Raw genomic sequence first — 22,767 nt, 5'->3', positions numbered from 1 at the left:
AACCTATGGACTGTCCATATATCCTTTTGCAAACAGTTGCCTGTCACTTTAGGAGGACTGCAAAGTTTTGCTGAAAAACTGCTCAGGTGTTTATATGTTCATGTCACATATATGTATTTTTTGTTGTGCTGTATAAATGTTATTTTGTATACTGGGTAATCTGATGAGGGGCAATGGTGCCCTGTGGCACTGTTGCATGTATGTTGTGCTGCAACTGGACAAGGAAGGAGAGTTTTCTGTGTGACAGTTGCAGGGAGTAGGGCTGGCTAGGCGTAGGAAGAGCCTGGTGCTGGTAGAGGACAGAGCGTGGTGACATTGATACACTGCGTGTCCCCTTTATGGAGGAGGTCTGGTGTCAATAGGAGAAGAGAACGGAAGAACTGCTGATGGTCTGTGTGAAGCTGTTGGTCTAAGCTGAAGTTAAAGAGGCTCTGTCACCAGATTTTGCAACCCCTATCTCCTATTGCAGCAGATAGGAGCTGCAATGTAGATAAGAGTAACGTTTGTTTTTTTTTAAAAACGAGAATTTTTGGCCAAGTTATGAGCATTTTTATATTTATGTAAATGAGGCTTTCTAAAGTACAACTGGGCGTGTATTATGTGTGTACATCTGGGCGTTTTTACTTCTTTTACTAGCTGGGCGTTCTGACGAGAGGTATCATCCACTTCTCTTCACAACGCCCAGCTTCTGGCAGTGCAGACACAGCGTGTTCTCAAGAGATCACGCTGTGACGTCACTCACTTCCTGCCCCAGGTCCTGCATCGTGTCGGATGAGCGAGTACACATCGGCACCAGAGGCTACATTTGCAGGTAAGTCGATGTAGCTACTTACCTGCAAACGCTGATGCTGCTGCAGAATTAACTGTAGCCTCTGGTGCCGATGTGTCCGACACGATGCAGGACCTGGGGCAGGAAGTGAGTGACGTCACAGCGTGATCTCTCGAGAACACGGCTGTGTCTGCACTGCCAGAAGCTGGGCGTTGTGAAGAGAAGTGGATGATACTTCTATTCACAACGCCCAGCTAGTAAAAGAAGTAAAAACGCCCAGATGTACATACACAATACACGCCCAGTTGTACTTTAACTTTAAACACGCCCAGTTGTACTTTAGAAAGCCTCATTTACATAAATATAAAAATGGTCATAACTTGGCCAAAAATGCTCGTTTTAAAAAAAAAAAAAACGTTACTCTTATCTACATTGCAGCGCCGATCTGCTGCAATAGCAGATAGGGGTTGCAAAATCTGGTGACAGAGCCTCTTTAAGCCGGGACCTCGTTGCCATTGATAGCAATCATTTCCCTCTGCCTTGAGGCAGAGGAGGCTGCAGCTATAGGAGTGGTGAACTGGGGGTGGGGTGATATTACGCAGGCCCATGCAGAGTTGAGAAGGAGGTTGCCTGCTTGGAAGTGAGCAAGGCATTATGGAGCATCTATTATGTAACGGACGGTGAGCTAGCAAGTGACTAAAAGTTTGCACCGTGGATTAGGGGGGTTTGCAGCGTTCCGTGCAGGCCATCACTGAAGTGGTACAGGCTGCAGTGCATTGTCAGCCTGAGGGACTAGTTTTCTGAAGTCTGCTGGGGTTGTGAGGTTGTGAGTGGTGCTGTGTTAAAACCCAGGGGGGGGGGGGGAGGCTGTAAGGCAGCTCATGGTGGGGTTTAGAAAGTTCCATGTTTTAGTTGGCCTGAATTGCTACAGTGAGCATACCTCCCAACTTTCAAGTATCGCAAAGAGGGACAATTTTTTCCATTTTAAGCCACGCCTCTAACCCCGCCCAACCCCCGCCCATACACACCTGGTTCAGCCCAAACAGTATCATGTGCTCATAGTGCCTCCCCTCAGTATAATGCCCCTAATGAACCCTCCACACAGCATAATGCCCCTATAGCTGCCCCACACGGTATAATGCTCCCATAGTGCCTCCCCCTCAGTATAATGCAAAATAGCTGCCCCCCACACAGTATAATGCCCCTATAGATGCACCCATACAATATAATGCCCACACAGATAACCCCATACAGTATAATGCCCTATAGATGCACCCATACAGTATAAAGCCAACACAGATGCCCCCATACAGTATAATGCCCACACAGATGCCCCTATACAGTATAATGGCCACGCAAATTCCCACATACAGTATAATTCCCCATAGATGACCTGTACAGCATGATGCCCCCATACAGTATAATGCCCGCACAGATTCCCTCATACAGCATTATGCCCCCACAGCTGCCCCATACAGTATAATGCCCCCCTAACCACCCCCATGCAGTATAATACCCCCATAACCACCCCATACAGTATAATGCCCCATAGCTGCCCCATACAGTATAATACCCCATATCTGCTACCGCCTTAGCTGCACCCATACAGTATAATGCCCCTTAGCTGCCCCTAGTGCCAGTGCCCACATATAAAGTGCCAGAGCCCACGTAGATAGTGCCACAGTGCTCATGTAGATAGTGCCACACACAGTGCCCATTTAGATAGCGCCACAGTGTACCCTGTAGAAAGTGCCACATTGTCTATGTAGATAGTGCCATAACCCCTTAAAGATAGCTTCACTCCTCCTGTAGATAGCGCTACCCCCCTTTAGATAGCGACATTGGTGCTCCCTCTAGGCGCGGATTCCCAGCCAGAGAGTCCGCCATGCTGTGGCCGAGGATTCCGCTCCAGGCGGAGCCCCTGACGTCGCTGTCCATGTATGGACAGTAATGTCACGGATTCCCTCCAGAAGCGAAATCCCCGGCCAGAGCATCGGCAACGCTCTGGCAGGGGATTCCGCTCCAGGAGTAGCCCCTGACGTCACTGTACTTATATATGGATAGTGATGTCAAGGGCTTTCCCAAACCAGGATTCCCTGGCCAGAGAACTTGCATTGCTCTGGCCAGGGACTCCATAGTTGAAAGCCCCACATCACTGTCCATATATGGACAGTGATGTCAAGGGCTTCCCTGGGCTCAGCTTCTTAAAGTAGCACTGTACCCGGGGAGTCCTCAACAAGTGGAGCTCCCTCTGTTCCTCCACTCTGTACTAATGCTGAAGCAGGGAGCTAACGGTTCCTTTCTTCAGCATTGGATTCAACTGTGTGTCCTGAGGACACAGATACAGTTGACACCCGGGACATATCACTGGTCGTCTGGGACAGCGGGACAGCGCCCGAAATCCAAGATTGTCCCGCTGAATCCGGGAAGGTTCGGAGGTATGACAGTGGGCATTGGTTGCCCTGTATTCCTGATATGTGGCCTAGTATTGCCATTGTACATTGAGCTGGGCTGGCTCAAACACTCAGTGGAAGGGGTAGCATGTAGAAGCCTTTGAAAAGTTAGAGCTGTAGAGAGAGTGTGTCTGAGTGTGTAGAAGCAGGTCTGGAATTGGTCTGTAGTCCCGTAGTGAAATTGCCTATTGGGCAAAAGTATTACAGAGCCCTTGTGGGTCAGGGAGCTGTGACCAGGTCTGGAACCCTTCATAGCTAGGTAACTGCGGCCCAGTGCGAGGGAGTCTTTAGGCAAGGCAGGAAGGAAGAGGGAGATATAGTGTTGTCTGCTTTTGACAGTGGGTGAGAATCTGAGTGGGACTGTGTGAGGTGACATAATCTGGGTGTGGCCTCTGTCAACCAAACAATGACCTGTAAAGGAAGATTGGCCAAGATTGTGTGCCTCTTTGGAAAATTGTAACCAGTAAGCTTACTGTGCTTCTTAAGGAGATATAAACGTTTGTGTGCCAATGTAATATCAGTTGTGTTCAGTAAAAATCATCTGTTCAACACAATTTGCTAGATTGTGATTTCTTAAATGGGGACCGCCCAAGCAACCCCACGTCACACTGAACTAATGTCTTAATAAAACATTTCCTTTAAACTAAAGTGCAAAGTTGCTTCATTTTAGTTACATTGGAAAAATGAAAAAAAAATTGGTTGCGAAAGTAGTCTTAGGCCTTATTCACACGACAGTGAAAAACGGCCGTTTTCAGAACAATGATGTTCTATGGGTGTATTTACACGGCTGTTTTTTTTACGGCCCGTGAATAATGGCTGTCAAAAAATAGGACCTATTTTTGGCCGATTTCACGGCCAGACAGCCCCATATAAGTCAATGTATCTGTTTTTAAAGGCTGTCAATACATGTAAGCACCATTAAAGACGGATCTGTGACATGGGGATTCAGAGGTTTCTTTGATACTGGCCATTACATGGCCGAATGTTAATCACCGGCGGGCTCACACAGTTGAGCACACGAGCACATCTTCTGTGCCTGTGTGATCACCATGACGTACATCTACTGTATGGTGCCTCAACATAAGGCATTCCATGTGTCTAAGTGAGACAACCCATTTAAGGACCATGCACGGTAACTGTATGTAACTTGGTCCTGGGCTTTTAACCCATAGTACGCCTGCTTCTGCAATCGAAACAGTGTAAATGCCCTCATGCCTTTTATGAACTATTTGGGGACATATTACCTCAAATAAATAAACATGAAAATAAGTGAAATATAAAACACTAATAAAGTAAAAAAAAACACAGCTCAGACTACCTGAGAATATAAATATTATTTATCAAAACAATGATGACATATTTTAGTGTGATTTAGCAAATTTAAAAAACATAGAACTTTAAAAATATATTTTTGTTTACTTTTTATACAATTTCCTCTATCAAAACTAAAAAAGAAACCCTATGCATCATAAAAAAACAAACACAAAAATATCTTTGGTAGCCTAAGAAATAAAAAAGTAAGGACCGTTAAACCACCGTATCTTCAAAATCTCTAAAAAGTGTCTGGTCAAGGATCAATGTCTGTAAAAATAAGTAAGCACATATCCCCTAAAAAACAGAGTAAGACCATGAATAAAAGAATGGCATGTCACCAATGGAATCCTCACGCTATTTATCCTCTCCACATATTTTGACTTGTCTATAGATCTGTCAATAGACTCCTCAACAATGAAATTGGAACACCAAGAAGGGGAAGCTGTAAGGTTATGAAAATCAAGGAAGTAGCAGGTGTCGCTAAGATCTGCAAATTATCACATTTTCAAGCACCTAGTTCCAACCTATGACACGTGGGAGGGCATAAAAGCCAGATTGAAAGCAAAGTTTTTTAGCCACATGAAACCTCAAAAATCAGATCAAGTGGTGTGGAATGATTGTGCTATGCCTCCTGTTCGTCAACGTGCCAGTTATCACCACTTGTCCCAAACTGAGAGGAAAGGAATCCTTGAACTGAGAGATCTTTGTTGATCACTCTGGCAGATCGCTATGCGCCTAGGCTGAGATGTCAGCACTGTTCAATGTTGCGTGTCCCGGAGGTTGGGGAACACCAATGGACGGGAATGACAGCAAAAGGTGCGCAGAGGCAAACCTCTGCACAGGTGGATCATCTGATTGGAAGAATGGAGCGTAGTGATCCATTCTCTACTGCAAGTGAAATTGGACGTCACATCCCAAGCCTAGGGCGGCAACCAGACAAAACCATCAGAAGGCGTTTGCACTACATTGGGCTACGAGCTAGACGTCCAATTACAGGTGTTCCATTGACCACTCACCACCGCTCTCAAGGGTTATCACGGTCCACAGCAAGATGCCAATGGAGGCTGGAATGGAGGTCTATCCTCTTCAGCGATGAGTCCTGCTTTCGTCTTGAATGCAATGATAGCTGGGTATTGGTCTGGAGACCCCGTGGGCAACGCCATGAAGGTCCTACTCCTGGGATTATGGTGTGGGGTGGCATAATGTTGGGTAGCCCGACCGACCCGTCTAGTCTTCATTTCAGGTACATTGGTACATTAATAAATCAGTGTTACACTGATTTGGTTGTGGAACCTATGGTACGCCCATTTCTTAAGTGTCCCAGAAGTCGTTTTTACACAGGACAAGGCCAGGCTGCATGTTGCTCGTGCTACGGTGAGCAGCCTGCGTGGCCTATACAAGCTACCATGGCCTGCAGCATCTCTGGACTTGTCTCCTATTGAGCACATCTGGAAAATCATTGGTCGGCAATTGCAAAGGGAGATGCCAGCAGCCAATCTTGATGATTTGTGTGCCCAAGTGCATTCAGCATGGAATAACATTCCTCAGACAACCATTAATAACCTCATTGGTAACATGTCAAGGCATGTGAGTGCATGTATTTCTGCACGTGGCGCTCGTACTCGATACTGAATAATCAAGATGTTTGGAATATTTTGTTTCAATTTTTTTATCATTTGCATGTCATTAACATGTCTATCAATCTTGTGATTACTACAATTCCAAAACTTTTCCTTCTTGGTGTTGCAATTTCAATGTTGAGGAGTGTATGATGCAACAATCCATAAATGTGTTTGTGAAATAAATAAAATCACCCCATACCTTGACATGTGAAGTCAGGACATATGGAATCTGAAACAGAGAAGAGACATAGTGAAAACAATATACATTTTATTTGGCATCTGAGACCATCAAAACATGCAGGAAACCTACTTTTACAAGTGTATCTTGTAATATTCTGCAGTGTGGTCTCCTCAATTAGATCTTCATACTCTGTTATTAACAGTTGCATTCCTTGTGCTCTGGTTCCATGGCAGGTGATCTCCTGTAAAGCCTTCATATGTGGGGTTCTTTTAAATAGGTCTCCTACACCAATGCCAACCACCTGTGGACAGATAACCCTGATATACATTACTTCATACTATATGTCAGTACAATACAATACAGTTACAATGCACATTTCTGGAATAGTGAGGATTTGATTAACTCTGATCATTCCGGAGTCTGGATTTTGCTGTAAGGTTCAATGAAAGAGTCAAAACATCTTGGAAAAATGTTCACTTTATATCTAAGGATATGTTCTGACCAACCTATATGCTAACATTTCTTTTATTTTCTGGTTACTCAATGATGCACATTTTATTCTTCCTCTAAATATATGTACTAAAATAATTGTACATACAATCCTGATATGCATCAATATATGTTTACTCAATGGGACTTAAAACCTATCACTTATGTTAATTTAGGATCAAGGAGCAGAACTTAAAGGGGTTGTCCGACAACAATCTGTTTTTTACATTTATGACTTGTCAATGACCCAGACCATTCAATTAAGTTAAGTAGGGGTCTGACCTCTGTGATTATTAAAGGGGTTTTCCCACAAAATACTTTCATGGTTGTAACACCTGCGGCAGCGGACCCACAGCATCCACCTCTTACCAGCGGCCGCGACCGCAGGACTGTGTCTCTTTGCTGGCGTTTCCTTCCTCAGGGTCGCCCGTGCGCTTTGTTCTCTGCTTCTTCTCCCCGGCTGTCCCATAGGGTGCGCTCGCACGCTCGTGCCCAGTCTTCATGGGCCACCCCGCGCACCAGTAAAATTATCCCCAACCTACCCTTGAATACCCTAACCCTTAAAAGGAATATTGCCCCTTTCCGCGGTGCCTGAGCAATGTTTTGTCTTTCCTGTGTTTGTCCTTCAAATGGTTCCCTAGCTGTATCCCATATCCAGTATCTGTGTCCGTGCCGAGTGAAGTGTCCGAAACGACTTCACCATCTGTGTCTGGTATCCTTGCCAAGTTCAGTGTCTGAAACGACATCTGTGTTCAAGTCAAGTGTCCGAGATGACTTCACCATCTGCGTCCGGTGTTCTCGTCAAGTCCAGTGTCCGAAACGACTTCACCATCTGTGTCTGGTATCCTTGTCAAGTTCAGTGTCCGAGGCGACTTCTGTGTTCAAGTCCAGTGTCTGTGCCATGTCCAGTGTCCATGACAACTACAGTTCCTGTGTCCAAGACTAGTACAGTTATCCAGCACAAGCCAGCTTCCGATAGTCCGGCACAAACCAGCTTCCGATAGTCCAGGCACAAGCCAGCTCCCAGTAGTCCGGCACCAGGTTGCTTCTGATTATCCGTCACAAGCCACCAATCCTGGTACTCTCGTCCTAGTGACTGTCATTGACATTTTGTTTGACCACCTGCTACTCCACTACGGCGGAGCGGCCCAGTGGGTCCACATACCCCACAGCCTTGATAATGGCTTTTTGGCTGGATATGCCATAAAATTCTGATGGGGTCAAACCTTCACCAATCCCACAAAAAACGGAGTGCTCAGTTCCTGTACCCAGCAGAGATGTGACACCTACTGTGTCCCACTTTCAATTGGAGAAATATTTCTGCACCTCCAATTTAATTAAATATAAAGTGACCATGAATGTGGCCACTGATGTTGTGATTAAACCCCTTTAAATATTAAACAGTAACATGAACATATTAAAAAGGAAACGTGGTCTAATTTTTAGTCTAAATGGGTTTAAAGTCTAAATAGATTATCAACATAAAGGTAGAAATGTCCGATGAGCGTAAAGGTTCTGAAATTGTTAAGTGTAGAAAATAAATATCTTTTGAATGAGGTAAAAGTGTGTGTTGGTCTTGCATACATTTTTACTTCAGAGTAATAGAATAGATTTTAATGGTGTCATTCTTGACATAAATAGATAAAATCACATGCTATGAATCATAATTGCTTTTCATCAGTCAGAAAGGAAATTACCTTTATGTTGTACAACTTGTAACACTTCCAACACATCCTGAAACTTTGTGGCATCATATTCTAAAAAATTTTGCAGGCATCATACAAGGTTAATTTTTTTTTTCTAATTCAACATGCAAACCTGACTTCTAATTGGCTGATATGTAGCAGCGGTATAAATGTCCAATAGAATTACAATAATCAGTTGATCATCATTCACCCTAAACAATTCTGAGAAGAAACACATTGACACAGTTTGGTTCTATTCTCAGCCATTATAGCTATGATCTTTTTGTCACGTGACTACGCATGCATCTCAAGTTTTCTCTTCCACTGATGTGCCGACCAGTCTTCTATGTTCTTCACTTCTGGACAAGCTCCTCTTCCGGTCTTCACAAACGGCGCGTCATCAGTGACATTCTTGTAATGTGCTGAACGTCTATTTAGTAAGCCAGCGCATCCGCGTTTCAAAAAAGTGTATTTAAATCACACATGCGCACTAAATGAAAATAGACTGCGCATGCGCAGCCCCTAGCTTCTGTTTAGTCGCTGCTCCCGGCGCAGAATGACCTGAAGAAACACAGGTAAATAAACCTCTGAATGTCAACAAAGAAGAGTAATACTTAACCCCTTAATGCACTGGCGTAGCTATAGTGGTCGCAGCGGTCGCAATTGCGACCGGGCCCCGAAGCCAGGGGGGCCCACGGCCCCCCGCACCACATCAATAAAAAGTTACTATAGTAACTCGGGCCGCGGGCCCCTGTTACTATAGTAACATACTTTACTTACCTTCCTGGTTCCGGATGGCAGCGGAGGTCCTGACGTCAAGCGCTGTGCGCAGCGCATGACGTCACAGCGCTATGCGCCGTGCACAGCATCGAGACGACAGAACTCCCGCCGCGGCCGAAGAGGAAGGTAAGGTTAGCCCTGACTGGCGGGGTCCGACTCCCGGGACCCACCAATCAGCTGTTTTGAAGGGGCCGCAGCACTCGTACGAGAGCTGCTCCCCTTCATTCCTGTCACTTCATTCCGGTCACACTGTGAATCCGTGTCGGCGATTCACAGTGTGAGCGAGTAGTGAAATGAAGGGGCCGCAGCTCTCGTACGAGTGCTGCGGCCCCTTCAAAACAGCTGATTTGCGGGTCCCGAGAGACACATCAGCTATTGATGGCCTATTCTGAGGATAGGCCATCAATGTTTAGGGACTGTACAACCCCTAAGCCTACGATGTAGCAGGCTTAGGGGGCCCATGAGACAGGATCACAGATTGTGTGATCCTGTCTGCTCTGCCCTGTATCTAAGCCAATCACATGGTAGGCTTAGATACATGGCCCATGCGTGATCCTGTCTGCTGGGCCCTGTATCTAAGCCAATCACATGGTAGGCTTAGATACATGGCCCATGCGTGATCCTGTCTGCTGGGCCCTGTATCTAAGCCAATCACAAGGTAGGCTTAGATACATGGCCCATGTGTGATCCTGTCTGATGGGCCCTGTATCTAAGCCTACCACACTGTAGGTTTAGATACAGGGCCCCAGCACACAGTAATCTTATACTGTATAAGATTACTGTCTGCTGGACCCTGTATCTAAGCCTACGTTGTGGTAGGCTTAGATACAGGGTCCCACAGACAGTATCACACATGGGCCCTGTATCTAAGCCTAACACACGTGTTACGAATCATTTTTTGTGTGTTTTCTTACAGATTCGGTCGGTGGACTACGTCGGATTCCAGGACTACTTCGATGACGGCTTTTTTTTAATTATCAATAAAATGGTTAATGAGGGTTGTGTGGGTTTTTTTTATTTCAATAAAATATTTTTTCTACGTCTTTGTGTTTTTTTTAAAACTATAATACTAACGCCTTAGTAATGGCCGCCGGCTGATTGACAGCATCCATTGCTAAGGCGGGGCTTAGTGTTAGCCGATGCAGAGGCTAACACTAACCCCCTTTATTACCCCGGTACCCACTGCCACCAGGGGTGCTGGGAAGAGCCGGGTACGATCCAGTACCTGACCATCTGTAGTGATGGTCGGCCACTGGGGTGGCCGCAGGCTGGTATTATCAGGAGGGGAAAGGCCAAAAACAGTGGCCCTTCCTACCCTGGTGATGCTAGGCTGCTGCTGTTTATTGTATCTGGCTGGTTATGAAAAATGGGGGGGACCCCACGTCATTTAAACAAAAAAAAAATAAAAAAAAATTGGAAAGAACGATGTGGGGTCCCCCCCAATTTTCATAACCAGCCAGATACAACACAGCAGCAGCAGGCAGCATTACAAGGGTGGGAAGGGCCACTGTTTTTGGCCTTCCCCAGCCTAATACTACCAGCCTGCGGCCACCCCGATGCCTGCCTGTCACTACAGATGGTCGGGTACTGGTTCGTACCCGGCTCTTCCCAGTACTCTTGGTGGCGGTGGGTACCGGGGTAATAATGGGGGTTAGTGTAGCCTCTGCACCTGCTAATATTAAGCCCCGCCTTAGTAATGGAGGTTGTCAATCAGCCAGCGGCCATTACTAAGGCGGTGATAATAAAGTTTAAAAAGATACCAAGAAAAAATATTTTATTGAAATAAAAAAACACAACCCTCATTAACCATTTTATTGAGAATAAAAAAAACGCCGTCATTGAAGTCCTCGAATCCGAAGTCCAACAACCGAACCTGTAAAAAAACACAAACACACAAAAATAATCAGTAACACATAAAGAAGCAAAATTATTATTCTTACCTATCCTGGGTCCAGCGCTGGAGACGCAATGACAGCGATCTGGGCCCTGTATCTAATCCAATCATGTGTGATACTGTCTGCTGAGCTGTGTATCTAATCCAATCATGTGTGATACTGTCTGCTGGGCCCTGTATCTAATCGTATCTTGTGTGATACTGTCTGCTGGGCCCTATATCTAATCCAATCATGTGTGATACTGTCTGCTGAGCCACTGTATCTAATCCTATCATGTGTGATACTGCCTTCTGAGCCACTGTATCTAATCCTATCATGTGTGGTACTGTCTGCTGAGCCACTGTATCTAATCCTATCATGTGTGGTACTGTCTGCTGAGCCACTGTATCTAATCCTATCATGTGTGATACTGTCTGCTGGGCCACTGTATCTAATCCTATCATGTGTGATACTGCCTTCTGAGCCACTGTATCTAATCCTATCATGTGTGATACTGTCTGCTGAGCCACTGTATCTAATCCTACCCATAGTTTATAGGGTCGTAGTGCTATAGATATGCTATGCTGTCTCACATACACACTTTTTTTTGGGCGGACACATATGTATTGGGGCTATTTCCCTGACATTTTAAGCCCTGAGGGTATGTTCACATGGCAGCGTCTGTTACGGCTGAAATTACGGTGCTGTTTTCAGGAGAAAACAGCACCGTAATTTCAGCCGTAATGGCATGTGCAGGCGTGTTTTGCTGCGTCCATTACGGACGTAATTGGAGCTGTTTTTCTATGGAGTCCATGGAAAACGGCTCCATTTATGTCTGAAGAAGTGACAGGCACTTCTTTGACGCGGGCGTCTTTTTTACGCGCCGCCTTTGGACAGCGGCGCGTAAAAAAAAATGACTGTCGGCACAGAACATCGTAAGACCCATTCAAATGAATGGGCAGATGTTTGCCAACGCTTTTGAGCCGCATTTTCGGACGTAATTCAATGCTAAAACGCCCGAATTACGTTCGTAAATAGGGTGTGTGAACCCAGCCTTAGTGACGCCCCGGCTGCTAGTACTGCATTGTTGGGTCACTTAGGAGACCCAGCGATGCAGCTGAAAGCTGCGGACCGTCGGCCATGAGAAGTTTGCGGGGGGGGGGGGGCGGGGGGCGTCGGGCCCAGTAAGAATTTTTGCATCGGGGCCCATGAGCCTTTAGCTACACCCCTGCCTTAATGACCAGCCTATTTTAGACCTTAATGACCAGGCTATTTTTTACGTTTTTCCATCGTCGCATTCCAAGAGCTATAACTCTTTTATTTTGCGTCGACACAGATGTATAAGGTCTTGTTTTTTGCGGGACAAGTTGTATTTTTTAATAGCACCATTTTGAGTAGATATTATTTATTGATTAACTTTTATTAACTTTTTTTGGGGGGAGGATAGAAAAAAATCTGAATTTCGCCATTCTTTTTTGCGTCCTAAATCTACGCCGTTTACCGTGTAATATAAATAACACAATAAGTTTATTCAGCGGGTGTTTACGATTGCAACGATACCAAATTTGTATCGTTTTTGTATGTTTTACTACTTTTACACAGTAAAAACGCATTTTTTTCAAAATTATTCGTTTTTGTGTCTCCATATTTGAAGAGCCGTAACGTTTTTATTTTTTCGCCGATGCAGTTGTATGAGGGCTTTTTTTTTGCGGGAAGACTTGTAGTTTTTATTGGTACCATTTTGGAGTAGATGCGACTTTTTGATCACTTTTTAATCACATTTTTTTTAAAGTCAGGATTCACAGAAAACAGCAATTTTTCCGTTGTTTTTTATTTAATTTTTTACGGCGTTCACCGTGCGGGTTAAGTAATGTAATAGCTTTATAGTCGGGGTCATTACGGACGCGGCAATACCAAATATGTGTAACTTTTTAACTTTATTTTGGTTTTTTAATACTAAAGCAGTTTGTAAGGGGAAAAAGTGGGTTTTCATTTTTTTTTCACATTTTTTTTAAATTAACTTTATTAAACTTTTTTTTACATTTTTTTACTACTAGGGGACTTCACTATGCGATCCTCCGATCGCTATTATAATACACTGCAATACTTTTGTATTGCAGTGTATTATGCCTTTCCGTTTAAAACGGACAGGCATCTGCTAGGTCATGCCTGCGGCATGATCTAGCAGGCAGTCGCTCCAGGCTGTATCTACATTACAGCGCCGATCACATTATGTAGGAGATAGGGCACTTATAAACTGGTGACAGAGCCTCTTTAACCGTTTAGGCGTTTCACAAGACTTTTTGCAGAAATTCATTTTTAATTCATTTTTTTCTGTAACAAGGTTTTACCAGAGAAACGCAATTAAATATTTATTGCCCAGATTCTGCCGTTTTTAGGAATATCCCACATGTGGCCCTAGTATGGTAATGGACTGAAGCACAGGCCTCAGAAGCAAAGGAGCACCTAGTGGATTTTGGGGCCTTTTTTTTATTAGATTATATTTTAGGCACCATGTCAGGTTTGAAGAGGTCTTGTGGGGCCTGTCACGTTGGATACGTGGACCCACTCAACCGCACCGTTTTAACGGTATGGCAGCTGGCCAACAGGACACAGGTCAAAGTCTATAGTTCATATAGGTGTACCTGTGGTAGCTTCGGACAGTAACAAGGAAGAATCGGAAGGGACTTTGGCAGCAGGTAGACACCAGGCGTGGTGTAACAGGACAGGCGTGGTATATGGCACAGCACAACTCCAACTCGTTACGGCACTTGACCTGGATAGCACGGTATACAGGTAGCAGGAATGGGAAACACTGGGAACTGGAAGACACTAGGAGACCTTTTGCCGAGACAAACTAAGGTAACGACAACAAGGCTCAGGCAAGGCAGGAAGGGGCTGGGCCCTTCTTATAGTCCAGGGTGCTCATGGTCTAATTTGACACTTAACTCACACATATGTGCGCTCTGGCTCCTTAAAGCTGGACAGAGCTTGTGATCGCACCCTAGTGGTCACTGTGGAACAGGATGGCTGCATGTGAAGACATCTCTGGAGAGTAGGGCGTCAACCGGAAGGAAGGAGTTCGTGGTCCGCGACCACGGACATTACCGTGCCAAAACAGAGGAAACACCCCAAAAAAGACCCCATTTTGGAACCTAACCCCACAAGGAATTCATCTAGGGGTGTAATGAGCATTTTGACCCCACAGGTGTTTCATAGAATTTATTCAAATTTGGACATGTTGCCCCCCCAACATTTTCAAAGCAACTTCTCCAGAGTATTATACCTAAATGGAGGACACCAAACAGTTCCCTAGAAAGTTCATGGTTGATGGCCCATCACAATGATGTGCGGACACTATCGGGAACCGAGCCTCAGGCCCAAAATAAGCATGGCGGTAACGGTGAACCCGCTAAATATACAACAAAACCTATAACTAGGAGTCTGACACACGAAATATGGGTTAAAAGATATGAAAGTTTATTCAATCAATTTAAAATAAACGCATATATAAAATTTATAGAGATGCAAACCACAAGAAAAAATGGACAACCAGAACACATGTCACACAGAACAGCACTGTGTGAACAGGCTGAATACACCTGTGTTAAGTAACAGTCATAATGGTGTTTTAACAGCCAACCATGGGTCACTGAGAGGTACTGGGAGACAAATGCATCAAAAAGTGTATACACATTGGTAATTGGTCTATACAATATGTCTAAAACCCTCGTCTGACGAAGGCTTCCGGGCCGAAACGCGCGTCGGGTGGACGCCAGTCACTTGCACTCTGCCATGGGTAAGAGACATGTGCATATCATGCACAGCTCATTAGGATATATCTCTATTTCCTGTTACTTGATATACTTGTTCCCTCTGGAACTGTGATGTACTACTGTTTTAGACATATTGTATAGACCAATTACCAATGTGTATACACTTTTTGATGCATTTGTCTCCCAGTACCTCTCAGTGACCCATGGTTGGCTGTTAAAACACCATTATGACTGTTACTTAACACAGGTGTATTCAGCCTGTTCACACAGTGCTGTTCTGTGTGACATGTGTTCTGGTTGTCCATTTTTTCTTGTGGTTTGCATCTCTATAAATTTTATATATGCGTTTATTTTAAATTGATTCAATAAACTTTCATATCTTTTAACCCATTTTTCGTGTGTCAGACTCCTAGTTATAGGTTTTGTTCTCCAGAGTATGTAAACACCCCATATGTGGTCATAAACTGCTGTTTGGGCACACGACATGTCTCAGAAGGGAAGGCGTGGCATTTGGCTTTTGCAGCGCAGATTTTTCTGGATTCGTTTCTCGGCTCCATGTCGCATTTGCAAAGCCCCTGAGGTACCAGTACAGTGGAAACTCCCAAAAATGTCTCCATTTAGGAAACTACACCCCTTGAGGAATTCATCTAGTGGTGTTTTAAAGAGGCTCTGTCACCACATTATAAGTGCCTCCTACATAATCTGATCGCACTGTAATGTAGTGTTTTTTATTTAGAATTATGCTAATTAGTTTCTTAATGCCCAACTGGGTGTTTTTAAACTTTTGACCAAGTGGGCGTTGTACAGAGGAGTGTATGGCGCTGACCAATCAGCGTCATTCACTTCTCTCCATTCATGTCCATTTCTATTCACTGCACAGCGTGATCTCGCTGTGCTGTGCGAGTAAGTCCCACACAAACTTTACCGAAGCGTCGGCAGTGTGAATAGATATCGTGTCCTGGCTGGAGGTGATGTCTATTCAATCTCAAGACACTTCAGTAAAGTCAATGTGAGTGTATGTGACAGCACAGCGACATACACTCCTCTTGGTCAAAAGTTTAAAAAAAAAGCCCAGTTGGGCATTAAGAAACTAATTAGCATAAATCTAAAATTGCTCATAACTTGCTAAAAAATGATCGTTTTTAACAATAAATTCAAAATGGGAATTTTTCCATAGATATGCTAATATGTGGTGCCCAGCTTGTGCCACCATAAAAAGACAGCTCTCTAATTATTATGCTGTGTTTCCTGGTTTTAGAAACACTTGAGACACACACCACAAAAATTGTTAAAAGGGGTTTCCCCTGGTTTGGCAATACCATATATGTGGAAGTAAACTGATGTTTGGGCACAGTGTAGGGCTTAGAAGGGAGGGAGCGCCATTTAGATTTTGAAGCGCGGATTTTGCTTGGTAGTAGTTTTGTTTGGAGTTTTACTGGTATTTTAGTTTATAATGTGGGTGCACATGTAAGCTGTGCGGAGTACATCAGGGGCATAGACAGGTGGTATAATAATAGGGTACAAAAAAGACAAAAAAATAATCCATAGATGTGTGTTACGCTGTGAAGCAATCCTTTCTTCACAGGCCAGTGTCGCACTCATAGATGGTGTCCTTTCTTATCCCCCTTTGTTACGCACTCTGCACCTTTGCAGTTTGGGGAATTTTGCTGGGAAAGCATTGTCCTGGTATAAAACAAGCCCTCACACAGCCCTGTCAACGGAAAAATAACACGTTATGACTCTCAAAATGCAATGATGCTAAATGACGGCCCAGACCAATTTTTGAGGTCCAGTCGTTTTTCACTAAAGACCCCACATCGTCATTTGCTGGACCCCACAGGTGGACCCTGTAGATGCAGCAGAGTTGAGGACACTTTAGGGCCTTGTGCTGCTTATAGGGCTAGTGAAAAAGTCCCAGATTAGGCAATACTGGAGCGCAGAAATTTTGGACAATACCCAAAAAACTCGGCCTGTGCATACAGGCTTGGTTCAAAGCGTACGTCCCTATCCATGGATTATTAATTTTATTATTAATTTACCCAATTATTACATCATCCTATTGTGCCCTGATGCACTCCACACAGCTTACATATACCCTGATGTACTCCTCACTGCTTACATATACCCTGATGTACTCCTCACTGCTTACATATACCCTGATGTACTCCGCACTGCTTACAAATACGCTGATGTACTCCGCCCAGCTTACATATACCCTTATGTACCCCGCCCAGCTTACATATACCCCGATGTACTCCTCCCAGCTTACATATACCCTGATGTACTCCGCTCAGTTTACATATACTCTGATGTACTCCACCCAGTTTACATATACCCTGATGTACTCCACCCAGTTTACATATACCCTGATGTACTCCACCCAGATTACATATACCTTGATGTACTCCACCCAGCTTACATATACCCTGATGTACTCCACCCAGTTTACATATACCCTGATGTACTCCGCCCAGCTTACATATACCCTGATGTACTCCGCTCATTTTACATTTACCCTGATGTACTCCGCCCATCTTACATATACCCTGATGTACTCCACCCAGATTACATATACCCTGATGTACTCCACCCATATTACATATACCCTGATGTACTCGCCCAGCTTACATATACCGATGTACTCCGCAAAGCTTACATATGCCTTGATGTACTCCTCCAAGATTACATATACCCTGATGTACTCCACCCAGCTTACATATACCGATGTACTCTGCACAGCTTACATATACCGATGTACTCCGCACAGCTTACATATACCCTGATGTACCTGCACAGCTTATATATACCCTGATGTTCTCCACACAGCTTACATATGCCCTGATGTACTCCACACAGCTTACATATACCCTGATGTACTCCACACAGCTTACATATACCCTGATGTACTCTGCACAGCTTACATGTGCCTGATGTACTCCGCACAGCTTACATATGCCCCCACATTATAAGCTGAAATACCAGTAAAACCCCAAACAAAACTACTACCAAGCAAAATCTACGCTCCAAAAGCCAATTGGCGGTCCCTCTGTGCCTGACAGTGTGCCCAAACAGCAGTTTATGACCACATAGGGTATTACTGTACTCTGGAGAACCTGCTTAACAATTTATGGGGTGTGAGGAGTAAAAAAAAAAAAAAAAATGGGGTGTGTGTCTGCAGTGGCACAAGCTGGGCACAAGATATTGGTCAAAATGCTCACCATAGCTCTAGATAAATTTCTTCAGGGATGTGGTTTCCAAAATGGGGGTAATTTTTCGGGGCTTTCCCATGTACTGGTACCTTAGCTCACAGCAACATGGTGTCAAAAAACTAATTTTGTAAAATCTCCACTTCAAAAACCAAATTGCGCTGGTTCCCTTTAGAGCCTTGCTGTGTGTAAAAATAGCAGTTTATGACCACCTGTCGGGTATTGCCGTACTCGTGAGAAATTGCTTTACAAATGTTGGGTGCCTTTTTCTCCTTTATCCCTTGTGAAAATGAGAAAATTCTACTTTTTAGTGGAAAAAATGTTGATATTAATTGTTACTAATTCCAATAAATTCTGCAAAAGACCTGTGAGGTCTAAATGCCCACTATACCACTAAATAGATTCCTTAAAGTCTGTAGTTTCCGAAAAGGGGTCACTTTTGGGGGCTCCCACTGTTTTGGCCCCGCAGGGGTTTTTGATTTGTGACATGGCACCCGACAACCATTCCAGCTAAATTTGAGCTCCAAATGGTGCTCCTTCCCTTTTGAGGCCTGCAGTGTGTCCAAACAGCAGTTTATGAATACTTAAGGGGTATTGCCATAGTCGGGAGAAATTGTTTTTCAAATGTTGGGGTGCTTTTTCTCCTTTATTCCTTGTAAAAATGGAAAATGTCCACGTTTTATCGGAAAAATGTAGCTTTTCCATTTCACGGCCTAATTCCACTAAAGTCAGCAAAAAACCTGTGGGGTCAAAATGCTTACTATACCCCTAGATAAATTCTTTGAGGGGTGTATTTTCCCAAATGGAGTCACTTTTGAGCTTTTTCCACCGTTTTGGCCCACAGGGTCTTTGCAAATGCGACATGGCACCTGAAAACCATTGCAGAAAATCTTGAGCTCCAAAAGCCCCAAAATCCTCTAGGTGGTCCTTTGATTCTGAGGCCTGTGTTTCAGTTCATTAGCACACTAGGGCCACATGTGGGATATTTCTAAAAACTGCAGAATCTGGGCAATAAATATTGAGTTGCATTTCTCTGGTAAAACCCTCTGTGTTACAGAAAAAATAAAGGATTAAATATGAATTTCTGCAAAAAAAAAATGTATTTGTAAATTTCACCCCTACTTTTAATTCTTGTGAAACGCCTAAATGGTTAAGAAAATGTCTTAATGCTGTTTTGAATACTTTGAGGGGTGCAGTTTTAAAATGGGGTGATTTATGGTGGTTTGTATTGTATGGGCCCCTCAAAGCCACTTCACAACTGAACTGGTCCCTTAAAATATAACCTTTTGACATTTTCTTGAATATGTGGGAAATTGCTGCTAAAGTTCTATGCCTTGTAACGTCCTAGAAAAAGAAAAGAACGTTCAAAAAAACGATGCCAACATAAAGTAGACATATGGGATATGTGAAATAGTAAGTATTTTGTATAGTATTACTATCTGTTTTACAAGCTGATACATTTAAATTTAGAGGAGCGCTAATTTTTGCACATTTTCTCTAAATTTTGGTGTTTTTCACAAATAAATATTGAATTTAATCGACCAAATTTTTTCACTAACATAAAGTACAATATGTCACGAGAAAGCAATCTCAGAATCGCTTGAATAGGTAAAACATGTTTCCTCTTATATGGACTCCTTGCTTTCTAGCAGCTCATCCAGTAGCACAGTGTTTATGTCTCCATGACAATCCACCAGTAATTGTGAGCCATGAAATTTATTAGCCTAGATCCTTAATTGCAATCTAATAGTAGGAAACTTTTTTTATGGTAGCAGTGGCCCTCTTATCTACTGGGCCACTTTGGAGCTGCACAGGTTGAACATATGTTATGTTCATCTTTGTATGGTTGCAGACCATATTTGGAGCTTTACATTGTTGTGTAGAGGCTGGAATACATGGAACATAATACCATCACACAAAAAGTTTTAAGTTCTGCAAGATGTGTATGATTTTTTCTTGCCTTGCCTGCCTCTTAGTAAGTAGATGTTGTAGACGTTTTTAATTAATATAAATTGCATGTCATGGTCTATTTCAGGTCATTAGACCCCATGTCGAGCCAAAACTAAATTCGGTGTTACAGCCACATGAATGAGTCGTTGTCAGAAGCAATCCAAGTTTAGTACCCAAATAAGCAGCAACAGTTTGAAAGTAAGGCAGCACGCAGCTTGGCTAGAGGAAATGCACAATAATGTGACAATCAGAGAGTGCAAGGGCAAGGTTTATATAGGAGATCAATAAGGTAGGGCTACACAAACTTTGATCAAGAAACATAGTAGTTAGCAGACCAGGGTAAATCTGGACATTGACAATGGAAAAGGAGCTGTTCAGCATCTCAGTTAGCTCCGCGAGTAGTGCTGCTATCTGGGTTCAAATCCTAACATAACTCTGTTTCTTCGAGGATGTCCTCTGAATGATCTAGGGGCTGATTTGTTAGGATATCGCTGATGAAATCCATTAAAAATAATTTTCATAAAATGGCTTTGAGAGCAATGAAACACAGGATGAACTTTCATAGTCTCAGGAATTTTTAAACAAACGGTAATTTAGCAGAAATTTGAAATTTCCAGATATATTTCTTTCCCAGTTATGGAGAAGATACTTGCAGATTTTAGATTTATGAGCAGCCTGTTTAAATTGCTTTTAAAATTGTGCAAACGTTCAACAATCTTTTCTTGAACCTTATGTAATGTAAATATTCGATTACTGCTGGAAGAGATGTTGAAATTGGGTGAAGATTGGATGAAGGCCTGTATTAGCATAGAACTATGCTCAACGTTATCATATGCAAACTCAACCATGGGTAAGTAATCCAAGTAATCCATCCAGTCATCTATCCAGTCATCCTGAAGATAATTTATGAAGCATCAACGGTACTGTTGAAGAGTTTTATTAGCTCTTTCAGTTTGCCTATTAGATTGCGGGGTGGAAGGCGAAGACAAATTTACTCTTATCCCAAGATCAAAATATTTTTCCACAGTTTGGAAGTGAACCATACTCCCCTTACGGAAACTACATTATTATGAATTCCATGAAATTGTAAGAATTCCCAAATCATCAGTTCAGAAGTTTGTTCCTTGCTGGGTTTTCCCTTACTTTGAATAAAATGGGCCATCCTAGTGAGATCTTTCACTATGAGGTTGTTGTTCTTTCCACTAGAAGGATGTTATCAGTCTTTAACAGTAAGCTCAGAAATTGAGGGGCTCTCAGGTAGCGAAGAGGGTTTACGCAGACAATTTATCTGACAATATTCGGAGTGAAAATGTATACAATCCACAAGGGAGGGAAGAAAACCTGGACCACACATCCATTTGCTATACTTGATCGTGGCTCAGCAAAATTTAAATAATGTACAAACATGAGGTTCTTGGTAAACATCTTGATCAAACTGTATAAGCCCAGTTGCCACTTCACGGCAACCTTTTTTAAGCGGATCCCTTCTCTAGCAAGTGCGTTATCGCATGGCAACCAGTGCCGCTATAACACAGCACCTGCAGAAGCAGCAACGCAGGGGACCAACAGCACCCATGCTGCCAGTCTAAACCACTTTGGCTCTGGACATGATAGAGTAGGGACCCACTTAAAAGAAGTTGCTGTGGGCTTATACAGTTTGTACATTTTTTTCAATTTTGCTAAGCCGCAATAGATCAAGTATAGCAAGTGGATGTGCAGTCAATGTTTTCTTCTCTCCCTTGTGAAAATGTATACAATGTGTCTCCGAGTTAATCAATGGATTGTGAGTAGACAGCCAAGAAATCCCCAAAATTACAGGAATCTTTGGGGAAGAAATCGGTTGAAAATAAATAACTTCATGATGAGGCTTGATAAGAATTTGAAGCTGCACAGTCTCAGGTATAAGAGGCCCTGTGATAGAGGTGACCCATCAACTTCTTACATGTATACAGGTGTTGACTTTGTCAACAATGCAATGATATTATCATAAGCTATTTGTCAGGAGCCGAAGGGGTTAATATCTGAAGGCAGATACATCCCATCCAGGTTGGTCTATTTAATATGGTAGGGCTTCTCAGGTGTAGGTGCTGCTGGATCCTGATGGAACAAGTTGCTTTGCTTAGATTGTGTTAGGGTATGCTCACACGCATTGACCAAAAACGTCTGAAAATACGGAGCTGTTTTCAGGCGAAAACAGCTCCTGATTTTCAGACATTTTTGTAGCAACTCGCATTTTTCGCGGCGTATTTTACGGCCGTTATTGGAGCTGTTTTTCAATGGAGTCAATGAAAAACGGCTCCAAAAACGTCCCAAGAAGTGACATGCACTTCTTTTTCGCGGGCGTCTTTTTACGTGCCGTATTTTGACAGCGATGCGTAAAATTAAGGCTCGTGGGAACAGAACACCGTAAAACCCATTGAAAGCAATGGGCAGATGTTTGTAGGCATACTAGGGGCGTTTTTTTCAGGTGTAATTCAAGCCGTAAAACGCCCGAATTACATCTGAAAACACTGCGTGTGAACATACCCTTAGGGTATGTTCACACGCAAACACAAAATACGTCTGAAATTACGGAGCTGTTTTCAGGCGAAAACAGCTCCAGAATTTCAGACATTTTTGCAAGTACTCGCGTTTTTCGCGGCGTCCATTACGGACGTAATTGGAGCTG

General features: G+C 43.4%; 1 protein-coding gene across 1 annotated transcript in view; it reads right to left on the bottom strand.

The window, feature by feature from the left end:
* The window catches only part of LOC142652907 (collagen alpha-1(VI) chain-like), a 59,566-nt gene that overhangs the window by 2,815 nt on the left and 33,984 nt on the right, over positions 1–22,767 (bottom strand). The window contains exons 4-5 of the mRNA XM_075828601.1: positions 6,469–6,640; positions 6,358–6,387 (exon numbers count right to left, since the gene is read on the bottom strand). Coding sequence (XP_075684716.1) covers positions 6,358–6,387; positions 6,469–6,640 — 202 coding nt within the window. The remainder of the gene's footprint in view (positions 1–6,357; positions 6,388–6,468; positions 6,641–22,767) is intronic.

This window comes from Rhinoderma darwinii, chromosome 5, assembly GCF_050947455.1.
Source record: "Rhinoderma darwinii isolate aRhiDar2 chromosome 5, aRhiDar2.hap1, whole genome shotgun sequence".
Classification (NCBI taxonomy): Eukaryota; Metazoa; Chordata; class Amphibia; order Anura; family Rhinodermatidae; genus Rhinoderma; species Rhinoderma darwinii.
Note: the sequence above shows the minus strand (reverse complement) of the source record. Positions and strands in the feature narration are given on the sequence as shown.